The sequence below is a fragment of the Zonotrichia leucophrys genome, chromosome 19 (assembly GCF_028769735.1).
Source record: "Zonotrichia leucophrys gambelii isolate GWCS_2022_RI chromosome 19, RI_Zleu_2.0, whole genome shotgun sequence".
Classification (NCBI taxonomy): Eukaryota; Metazoa; Chordata; class Aves; order Passeriformes; family Passerellidae; genus Zonotrichia; species Zonotrichia leucophrys.
In genome coordinates this window covers 8,331,706-8,343,769 of record NC_088188.1, presented here as the reverse complement: position 1 = coordinate 8,343,769, position 12,064 = coordinate 8,331,706, and the positions used below count along the sequence as shown (strand labels likewise).

Here is a 12,064-nt window from a genome sequence, read left to right as displayed (position 1 = left end):
GAAAGCCCCCTCCCCAGAACACCCCCAGTCCCCCATCTGGGCTCCCACCTCAAGAACAGAGAGGAATTACCATGCCCAAATCCCAGGCTGGAGTGAATCCAAGCTCCCTCCCCAGGCTGGCAGCACTCCCTCCTTTCCCAGCCGTTACTATCTGGAGATGGCACAAAGTGATCTGTCTACAAAAACATTTCAAACCTATCGTGCATTACACTGTGATGTGCCATGGAAGCAGTTTAGAGAGCACATGCAGCTATAAAGTTGTGATTATTCAGTATTCAACCCAGCCTGAAAGCTCAGGAGTCAGCCTGTAGCTGCTGAAAGCGGGGGGCCTGAAATTATCCGTGAATAGTTCAAAGCTGCAGTTAATTCAACATCTCCACTTTCAAAAGCATAAAAATCACAGATTCCTGGAGCGTGTAAGCTTTTCAAAAATTACAAACTACTAACTGTCAAATCAAAGCAGCAAATAGAAATCCACATGGCTGATAAGACAAATAGTTGCATTTTAAAGAGTAATTAAATATCACTTTGGAATATTTTGCTTGGAACTTGTTTCCCTGATAAAAACAATGGGGAGGGGAAGGAGGAGGAAGCAATCCACGCACACCAATAAGCTTCTCATCAAACAAATGCTCAGGCAAGCCCTGCTCAAATTTGTTTTGCTGAATTCAGAGTTCAGCTTGCTGTACAACAGCCTCCCATGCCCTCTTGGTTTCCCTAGATCCTGACATTTCACATCAAACTCCACAATAAGGAGAAGGCAATCACTACGTTGAATCTGGATTGTTGGGGAGGAGGGTTGGGACAAGAATCCCCATGGTGTGGTCACTAAAAACTGCAATATTTTCTGATTTGACTTAGATTAAAACCATGCCCCAACTTCCATGCTGGGAGCACGGCTGAAAAAAACAGGAATGCAAAACAGAGAGCTCTACCCAAATGCAATTCAGAAGTGAAACCTTACCCCAGTCCCACACAGTCACCCCACCAAGTTCTGCTCTGAAACACGAAAAGTTTGTCCATGAGAAAGGATCAAAAAACTCCAAACCACCCTGGACTCTTCCAAAACCTGAACCTGCCAGCAATGAACTCATCAAGAATTTCACCCAAACTTTCTAGTACTAAGCAATACTTGTGGGCAACGATACAAAAGGATTGAGCAGTGAACAAGGAGGCAGCTACTGCATTTCAAATTAAAATGTTATTGAACCACTTGATGGTGTAAATTTCATACTAAAATGTATTTGAACCACGCCATGCAAAGGCCAGGCAAACCTGATGTCAGATTTTGGGATGGGATGTGTATAGAGCCCTGTTCAAGAACCAATGCTGTGATCGGCAAACTGCTTGTCCCCACCCTGGAGCCAGGAGGATTTGATAATGGAAAGATGCCCGAGACTTTCAGAGCAGGTCCTAAAACGTGGGCAATTACCCACTGAAGGATGTAATAAACACCACAGCAGACTACACGTCAGCAAGACTTTTAAAATACTAATTCTCCCCCAGGGAAAGTGCTCAGGCAGGCAGCAGTTTGGATATGGGGGGAAATCCAACCTCCACGGACGTCAGTGGTGTTTCTGCAACTCCTGCAGGACCAGGAGCAGGACACAGCCCCCAGACTTGCAGCCTCCTGACGCTGATGGGGATTTCACACAAGGATTAGGGTCTTGGCATGAGACAGGACTGCTAATTGCATGGAGGGTGACTGCAAAGCTGTGTAAAACACACAGAGAAATAATTTGGAAAAAAGGCATCAACAAAAACAAGGAGAAGTCAAAATGTTTTGGCTTCGATGTCATCTGCACAATGTGGAAATAGTGAATAATTGGAGTTCACTGTTGAACGTCTCCAAAATCGCAGGGAAAAACGCTCCATTGTTCTGCACTTTCTTTTGTAAAGCTGTTACGTGTTCAGCCTCTAAAGAATGCATTTTTGGAGAAGAACTATGCACTGATTACTTTACAAAGTAAAGTTCCTTTGCTCGGTCCTGCAACCTGAGAGTAACGAATGAAATTGTCAAGCGTGCGTTTTTAAAGGAACGTTTTCATTTCAACATCTGGATTAAGATGCCACAATGAAAAACAGCACACAGGCTTCCCTCTGCTCCCTTCATACATCTCCCATTCTTACATTTCAGAACCAGGGAAGTTTCAAAGCAAACAAAGAATCAGTTGGTGCTGTTAATGCCTCGCTTCTTACTCAATAGCCTGATGTCATGAAAAGACCATATTTTTCAAATCTACAGCTCCGTGAGCCAAAGAGTTCATATACATTCCCACCCCAGAAATATAGAGTCAGGAATACAGCTGAAAGTGATTACTTAGATATTTTTATATGATGAAATTCAAAAGCTGCTTCAAGTGATTTACAAAATCTTCTGTAAGACAAATCCCACATCTGTGCTGACCACTTGCCTCCCAGATCTCAGCAGATGGCAATTTCAAACAGAAAAGTTCTGAATCCCTGAAAATCAGGGTGTACCTTAAACTGTAATCAAGGGTTTGAAGATTTTACCTCCACAAAAAAAAAAAATTGTGGACAGTCTAATTTAATGACATTGCTATCTCCTCCCCATCATTTCTTGTACAAAGTCTACACACAAAATTAGTACCTGGTGTCTTATTAGGAGAGGCTCCCACGGCAGATGATCTTTTCAGATAAAGGGAAAACACTCACAACCAAAGGAAATTTACCAGCGTGAGCAAAGGGAGATCCTCAAATTGTTTTCAGATACTTGACTGAATAATCACAGAAAAACAATCAACATGTTTTGCATTTGTTTAAATCCAGAACAGAAGCATCTCAGCCTTCCCAAGAAGAATCTGTACAACGCTCAACCAGATGCATAAATACAGCAGAAAAACACAAAACACGAGGGAGGCAAAGCACAGCCCCAAGAGCCACTGCAGCACTGCGTGGATGCACCAAGGAAATGTCAGGAGAAATTTCAAGATGAAAAAGAATGAGGAAGACGACGGGGCCAAGAAACTAACAAGTAAAAACAAAAGCAAAGGCAAATAAACAACAGCAAAAGATAAACTGCTGCTCCCTCACTGTGGAGCCTTTTCTTTTCCAGCACTCTCCTTTCTCCCACTCCTATGTGGAACCATGGGAGAGGATCTACTCAATGGAGAATGTGGATGGTTCAGCATTTTTTAGCAGAGATGACCAAGATGTCCCACAGCAGGGCAGCACTCCTCCAACAGCCCGTGTGCCACAAGGCCTTGAAAAGCACCCAAATTCCCCCTGAGTGTGCAGCAGGGATGGTGTGGAGCTCACCAGGACAAGCCTGGGATCCTTCCTACAGCAGGAAGGAGAGACCTCCCTGTGGGTGCAGGGGGACACCAGGGCATGCAGGCAGATGGGGGCTGTTTACACTGCTGGGGCTCTCAGCAGCAACCAGACATTGAAGCTGTTATTAAATCAGCCCTCCAGAACTGGAGCAGATGTCCACGCAAACAGACAACAACGGGGTGATGTTAAACCAAAACCACAACCAAAACGAAGACACGGAGCAACATCTTCTCCCCTCTGCTCAGCCAGGTATTATCAGAAGACAAATCAATCACCAAAATTTACCTGTGGCTGCCCAAATCCAGGCCTGAACAACTTAACTGAGGGACGTGCACCACGAGCTAAAGGCCTCCGATCTCATTTGGCTCATTCTGGTTTTGTCCTTGAAAAAAACCCACCCAATAATAGGTCTGGCTGCGGCTCAGACAGAGGCATAATGCCATCCTCCTCATTAATCAAAGGCTTTCCCCGTGGCCAGATGTTTGCTGACTTGTACTGCTTTCTTTTATTACTGGTTTGGAGGCAAAAACTGCTGTGTGCTGAAGTTACTCCAATTGAGCTGGTTGTCCCTGGTAACTGCACCCCGGCATTATTGAGTTACTGAGGAATTCAGCAAAGAGTGGCTGTTTGCTTTGACAATTCCATCTACTTTTCCCAATAACCATCAGAGCAAGATGCTAATTTACTTTTAGGACTGTGGGAATTGTACTGCAAACCCAGAAAGCAGCCTGGGTTTTAAGATCTATCAACATCTGGTGCCCAGGGTTTGGAAGAAGGAGAGATGTAGAAAAATGCAAAATACACCAGAGAAGGCAGAGAAGGACAATGATGATGGACCTTAAAAGTCATAATTTTTAGTAACACTGAGCAAAAAAAGTTATGCTTTTCTATAGGACAGGAAGCCATCATATCTCCACAAAGCTTTCATGGCCTCAGTAAATAAAGTAATGAACCCACAATGGGAAGAGTTGGCTTGAAAGGACTTCTGGAGGACTCTGAGCCTGGTCATCACCCACATTCAACCCTGCTGGGCAGAGCTTCACCCAGACAAGCCCTGAAACCAGCAAGGATGGGGAGCTGAGAGCTCAGGGACAGAGCTCTCAGTGTTCTCATCCCTCTTGCTGTCTCTACCCTGTATCTACAATATCCCTTTCTTCCCATAAATCTATATAATTCGCTGGGGTTTAGGAGTATCCCTTAGTGCAAAGGAACCATAACTCAAAAGCACTGCCTACATTCCTCTAATGCTTTTGTTTTAAAACAAATTAAGCCCGTGAGGTACTGAACATATGCTCGACATCCCCAGCTCTCTGCTGGCATGTTTTTGAAAAATACAAAGTTTGTGCTTTTCTGGGGAGTCAGGTCATTAACCCGACTATTTAAAAAATCAGCCTATTACACAAGGAAACTTCCAACTGCCTGAGCTACAGGTTATAAATCTCCTGTTTAGAAATCTGATATCCTGACATAATTGCCCTTACAACTTACAAATAGGTTCTCTGTTATCCGTAGATTAAGCTTCCTCCAAAGCCACATCACATCTGCTTAGTTTTGAAAATATACAGCACGAGCTTCAATTACTTTACACTCCACACAAAAATAATCCTGAATTTAACTCAGGGCTTCTTGGAATAAGAGTTTAAGACCCCATAATCTTTTTATTTCATGTTTTCTTGCAATCTAATAGATGGAAGCATTGGCCAGCATGTAAAATTAATGCCACCTTCCACTTCTGTGATTTCCCAACCATTTAACTACATTGCAGTGGAATTTTTAAAGCAAATACGGCAAGCAGAAGTCCCACCATCTAAATAATCTGAAATGTTCTGTAGGGAAATGGTCAGCTACTAATTGGAACCACAGTGTTTTCACATCCCTGTAGGAAGAGGGTTTGGTTTAAAAGAAACCTGAGTTAAACTGTAGTTTCTCTGAAGGTTGCAGCTCCTCTGATTAATGGAACTGCTCAGATCCCGAGCACTTGGGTGAGCTCCCAGCTAGAAGTGTCTGCACTTCAAAGGGCCAAACTGGGGGCCTTGGGCAGCATTATCATCCAGGTGCACGGCATTAAACACACGAGAGTTTTTGCAGAAGTGGGGGCTTAGTGGCAAAAAAAGGCAGCAAATGAGGGAAAAAGAGGCAAATCCATGTTTCAAAGCTACATCTCTTCTCAGCAGCAGGGACATCACACGGCGCTGCCAGACAACAGCCGACTATTCCTTAAACAATTCCTTTACCTAAGGAGCAGAGCAGGGCTCAGAGACCCATCCTGGAAGATGTCATCCGTCTCATCCCTTCCTCCCAACACAGTCTCTGGTGTCCGGACACAGGGGATGCCTGGGGGGCTCAGCCAGCCCGGCCCTGCAGGTACCAGCGTTATCCCAATCCCAGCCAAGGCTGAGCCAGACTCTGCCCGCTGCTCCCACACCCGCTGCTGCCTCAGCCACTCGCCAAAAAAACGTTTAGAAATGGCACTGTGGGGCACCATCTTTTCAATTCTTACTCAATTGCTTCCAGAGATTAGATTTCTAAAGAGGTTTCTTTTTCTTTCCTTTTAAGCGTTGCAAGCTCGTTGGGAAGTGGAGGCTCAGCATGTACCTTTCTTTTCCTCACAGCCTGCTCTGTCTGCATCTTAGCGTGCTTTCTGTCCATTATCTTTCAGATTAAACTCTACGGATGAGACGCTGTAACTCGCAGAGTACCGAACGCACCAAACGAGAGGAACAAACCCCATCAAACAGCCTGGCCGGGCAGCCTCGCCAGCCGAGCCGGGCTCACCCGCTCCTCCAGCACCGCGTGTCCTCCCACGGCTGCCGGGGGCTCCTTTCGGTGCCCAAACCCTCGCAGGAGCCCACGGGCACCGTGTCCGCTGCCAGGGCAATGTCTGCCTTCCCCGGGTGCCCACCGGAGTGACGGGGTGCCAGGAGCAGCTGCTCCCCTCACACCTCACCTGCAGCCCCGCTCCCCCGCGGTGCCCACGGTGCCCAGCCCAGGGCTGCCCTCGTACCGGCACAGCGGCTCCCAGGCCCCGCAGGAGCCGGCGTCGCCCCGCGGGACAGCAGCCGCCACCTCCCCGCCGCTTCTCCGGCTCCCCGGGGAACTTTCTGGAAGGCGCCCGGCCCCGGCCGAGCCCCGCGGCCCCCAGACAAAGCCCGGGGCGCGCCCCGCCGCCCCCCGCCCGGCCGCGGCTGCGGGGCTCACTCACCTTGCGGTGCTTGTCGGCGAAGGGCAGCGCCAGCCAGGGCATGGCCCGCACCGCCTCCTGCCACTGCTGCTGCTCCTGCTCCGCCGACACGAAGACGATCTCGAGGCGCTGCCCGCCGGCCGCCGCCGCCTCCCCCCTGAAGCGCCCGTAGAAGGCGGCCAGGCTGGCGCCGAGCTGCGCGCAGGGGCCGCCGAGGCTGCAGCCGAAGTAGAGCCCCACCAAGGAGACCCCGCGGGCGGCCAGCGCCGACACGGCCACCTCCTCGCCGTCGGCGGCCACCAGCACCTCTCCCAGCAGGTCGGTGAGCGCGCCCGCCATCCCGCTCCGCTCCCGCTGCGCGCCCGCTCCGCTCCGCGCCCGCCGGCCGCGCACGCCCCGCCCCGCCCCGCCAGGGGGCGCTGCCGCGCCGCGCGGCCCCGCGCCCGCCCCCGCCCCGGGCAGCGCCGCCCCGGCCCGGCCCCTCAGAGCCGCGGCCGGCCCAGCCCGGGCACGGAGCAGCGGCGCAGGGCTGGCAGGGCTGCACGCTGACACAGAGCACGGTTAGGTGGGTGTTGGGGGGAAGTTCTTCGCTGAGAGAGTAAGAGCCGGCGCGGGTTGCTCGGAGAACTGCGGGTGTCCCGTCCCTGGAGCGTCCGAGGCCAGGCTGGATGTGGTTCCCAGCAGCCCGCTCCGGTGCAAGGAAGGTCTGCCAGCCTGTGGGACACCTGTGGTGGCACACGCAGGGTCGCACAGAACCAACTAGGGTGAGAAAAGACCTTTGAGTCCAAGCTGTGACAGAACACTGCCTTGTCTAACAGCCCATGGCACTGAGTGCTCATCCAGCCTTCCTTTAATATCCAGGGATGGTGACTCCGCCACCTCCCTGGGCAGCCCATTCCAGAGCCCAGTCGCTTTTTCTGTAAAGAACATATTCCTAATGCCTAGCCTAAACCTCCCCTGATGCAAGACCGTCCTCTTGTCCTGTCGCTGTTACCTGGAGCAGAGGCTCAGACCCTTCACCTGAGTGCCACCCTCACCTGGCCACAACCTCCTTTCATCAATTAATAGAGAATTATAAAGTCACCCCTGAGCCTCCTTTTCTCCGGGCTAAACATCCCCAACTCCCTCAGCCGCTCCTTCCATAAGCTCCCTTCCAACCCAAACCATTCTGTGACTCCCCCATGAGGGTAGATCCAGCCTCCCCAAAGCCCACAGATTTATTCCCTTCTTTGTTCCCAAAATCGACCATAAATACATATTTACCCCTATCAAATGCAGGCAGAAAAACCTGAAAGCCAATCCAGAAGCATAAACATAAATTGGGCTGCGTTGAGTTACACTGTCTGTCTGGCTGGGATACAGAAAGGAAATAAAGCAGAGACACTGACATGCAAACCAGGCTGTAAAATGTATTTGCTCTTTGTGTAATCAAAGTCTGCAATCTGCAAGCCTGCAGAATTCACTGCGGGATCCTCAGCTGCTCCCGACTGATGTCCATGCTGCAGAAGAGCCCCAAAACAGCTCACTGAAATCTTACTATCTACTGCAATAAACACCTTTATTTTTACAACCCTTCCTTATTTGGTTTCTCGTTACTGTTGTTGATTTCAATTGTATTTAAAATCGTCGTGTAGCATCCAAAGCCATTAGGGGATGCTTTATAAATACAATTATTTATCATTATTATTATTATTACAGCTTTACAATCTCTCTTTTCTTTTGCCAAGACCTGCTCCCTAGAGGTGGTTCAAAGCAGGAGAAGTTTTGTCTTGTTTTTTATTTGTCCTTCCTTATCTGCCTTAATTAAGTATCTGGGTTCTTCAGGGCAGGGAAGCTGTTTTTTAAGTCTGCAACCCTGAGCTCAACCAACCCATGCAGCAAGATAAATATTCTGCTGTAAAAATAATATTTATGGCTGCAGTTAATACGTCTGGCCCTGCTTTTAGTGAACAAAGCAGGAGGAAGATGCTCTAAAACACAGAAAAAGTCAAAATCATTTCTCTCTTAAGGAACAATAAAATAAAATGAGGAAACAACTGTTCTTAATGAAAAAAAATCACAAGGTGAGTGTGACTGAAGTTACACCATGAGAGAGCTTAAAATGTGGTGGGTGAGGTGCTGGTTCTGCAGCAGAATCACAGATTCAGGATGCCCATTTGAGAACCAGCTTGAGACACTGGAATTAAAGAGTCAGGACAGCATCCCAAGGTTTTTAACAAGCAGTTTCTTGTCCATATAGAGCCAGTGCCTTTCTGCATTTTTCTAAAACTCCTGTTTATTTTTCGTAAGTAGTGTTGGGGTTTTTTTTTATATTACACCTTAGCTGATTAGTACATACTATATTTTTCACTTAAGTATTTAGCAAGTATTTTTTCGAATACATTTATTATATTATATTATATTATATTATATTATATTATATTATATTATATTATATTATATTATATTATATTATATTATATCTACCATATAATATATATATTAGCTTATTATATTTAGTTTATTTAAAAGTAAAATGTATTTATTTTAAATATAAATGTATTGTTTATATATTATTAATTATTATATAATTATATACTTATATACTTACATATTGTATTTCTATTTCTATTTCTATTTCTATTTCTATTTCTATTTCTATTTATATTTATATTTATATTTATATTTATATTTATATTTATAGGTATGTTTATGAATTATATTTATATTTGTGATTTATAGTTTGTGATTTATAGTTTGTATTTATTTTATTTTTTATTTTACGTATATTATTTCAAATATATATTTTTTTCAACCATATTTACCAAGGGTTTTTTTCCAAAAATATTTGGCGTACATTTGGCTAATGATCGGCACATTTTGGGATTTCCCTGCATGTTTAACAGGAAAAGGGGATCCGTGTGCCCCGGTTCCCTCCCGGTGCTGCGGAGGGAGCGCGGGGCTCCGGTGCCATCTGCCGGGAACAGCGCGCACGGCAAGCGGGGACCGGCACCGGGCAGGCAACGGGGACAGCGCGGCCGGGAAAAAAGGAGGCTCGAAGGGATTTCATGGAGCTCCACAGATGAAACAGGATGGATATCTGGGGAAGATTCGTCACCAAAAGGGTGGCGAGCCCTGGAAGAGGATGCCCAGGGTGGTGGTGGAGTCATCATCCCTGGAAGTGTTCAAAAACCGTCTGGATGCGGCACTGAAACAGCAGAGTTACCTTGAAGGATCCACTGATGGCTCTGATCATCTGATCTATGGTAGGAGACATATATAAAACCTTAATTTGATTGCAAAAGGCTCCTCAGTTTTTAATTCAGCTGCATTCTGAGCTCCACGTTGCAGTGAGGGCAGTGGATCATCCACGTTGTGTGGACATCAGCCAGCAGCAAGGTGCCTTAGAGGAAAGGGACACGCTCCAAACAGTTCAGTGCTTGACGTGAACCCATTGTGTCCTGACATTCTCCTCATTGGGCAGCTCTCAATCACGAGCACATCTGTGGGTGCGTTTTAGCAGCAAGATGTTGGCTGTGTTTCAGATTATGCACATCCATATCCAGAGAAAGCCTGGGGTAGCCATCCTGTCGGGAATCTGCAGGGAAATCAAGAGCTAATTCTGCTCTGCACATGATGCAAGCCAACTGCAATCCTTCTCCTCTCAGTTTTTTCTTCAGCAGTCACATCAGCATTGCTGAGGACGGCACAGTGTCCTGGCTGCTGAAACCAGCTCCAGCAGGACAGCCTGCCTGCCTGGTCACACATTAACTCCTCCGAACTGCTCTGTGTTCAGGTATCAGCCTCCCAAAACGCTGCTATGGATCCACTGGGGGTCTGAAACCACCGCACGGAGTTTGACCCTTCAAATTCCTGCGGCTGTGTTGCAATCCCGTTAACATCCGGATTGCTGAGGGCAGCTCGTGGTACCTTTGACCCTCCTCGTCAGAAGATGAGTCCTGCTGAATCCAGCTGCTGGCAAGGTCCTTGTCCCTGTCACAGAGACAGAGGCAGTGCCAGGTCTGTTGTGCCTGTGGTGGGGAGGCCTGAGGGCACCCCTGCTCATCCAGCCAGGTCCTGGAATGTTCATTGTGCCACTTTCCAGCAGGACTGGGATCCACGTGTAACCACAGAAACCCAAAACAGCGCTTCTGAGAGTGACCAGAGTTGATTTCAAACATCAGCAAAACACAAGGAAACTGATTTCAACCACTACCCTTCTGTGTGTATTTGGCTCTCTGGGGGATAGTCCAGGCTCTGGCTCCTGGAGCTGGGAGGGAATTTTTCTCCCCAAGCTTTTAAAGATGACCCTTTTTATTTTCAAAGCCCTTTCCCGCCAGGTTTCTGCCCGATTCTCTCCCTGCTCTTCACCAGCCCGGGGTATTGATCTCAGCAGGGTCACCAGTAAACTTCAAAGGGCCTCACACTTGCGCTGCTCGTTTAGGACCATGAATGGCACCATCTGAGCCTTATCATTTCCCCTCTGCCTCCACGGGAGATAAGGCACGGCAGGAGCCCTCCGGCCATCCCGCAGCCAGGCTGGTGACAGTCACACACCACCAGTTATCACCTTTTCCCATAACCATTTCTGTGTCTTCAGAGCTGCCCCTGCAGCACCAGCCTGCACCCACTGGCCTCAGGACAGGAGGGAAAGATCATTGAGAGGAGCACTCTTTTGTCCGGAAATACCCTGATTTTATCAGGGCACATAAAATCAGAATGGCTGTGACTCATCACCACTATTGTGCGATTTTTCATGATGTCACATCATACCTGAAGGGACAAGGTGATAAGTGAAACATTAACGAGACATTATATTTCAGGCTGGTGACACCACAGCTATAAGGCACCAGGGCAGCATTTAAACAGCTGGAAAACCGAGACCCACTTTCCACTGCAATTTTCCATGCGTTAGCAATAGGTTTGGTTACAGCTACTTGGTTACGAGTACCTGCCCTTAGGTAAAATTTCACTCCTGTAACAATCCAGCCTCTGACCCAAACCAAATCTCCTTTTTGCCAGGTGCTGGGCGAACACAGCCATTCCAACCTCCTCACCCTGCATCGCTGGGCGCTGCTGGGCAGCAATCCCTGGATCAGGGACAATCCCTGCCCACCAGGTGTTGGTGAGTGGACGGAGGAGAAGGGGAGGCTGCCCAGAGCCGGCTGTTTCCATGACGCTGGTGGCAGAGGGGACATTCCTTTGCTCAGATGTCCCATTCCCGCCTTTGCCAGCTCCCGTGTTAGGGAGGAGACACCTTGGGGGTCCAAACCATCATCCCACAAGGAGTTCCCCCAGTCCATAACCACCACCCGGGGGTCTCTGGACCTCTGGTGACCCCTGATCAACCCGTGTCTCCTCAGGGCATCCCATCCCAGAGCCGGCGAGCAGGAGAGCTCCAGATGCCGCTGAGCAAACCCGTGGATCCCCTGCCCTTTGCACAGCAGATCCCCAAACCACCATCGCCAGCAGGGGATCCCCAACCCCCAAAATCCCCGCGGCGGCCCCTGGGCTCCAACACGTGTGTGCGGGGACTGCGCGGCTGCTCACACTCGGCCGTGCTGCTCCCGCTGCCAGCGCGGAGCACGGAGCTGCCGTGCCGTTCTGTAC

The 12,064-nt window shown here is 48.5% G+C and overlaps 1 protein-coding gene across 1 annotated transcript in view; it reads right to left on the bottom strand.

Moving 5' to 3' along the window:
- NXN (nucleoredoxin) overlaps nt 1–6,859 on the bottom strand; it is a 46,861-nt gene extending 40,002 nt beyond the window's left edge. The window contains exon 1 of the mRNA XM_064729479.1: nt 6,497–6,859. Coding sequence (XP_064585549.1) covers nt 6,497–6,814 — 318 coding nt within the window. The 5' untranslated portion in view covers nt 6,815–6,859. The remainder of the gene's footprint in view (nt 1–6,496) is intronic.
- Nucleotides 6,860–12,064: the final 5,205 nt, after the last annotated feature.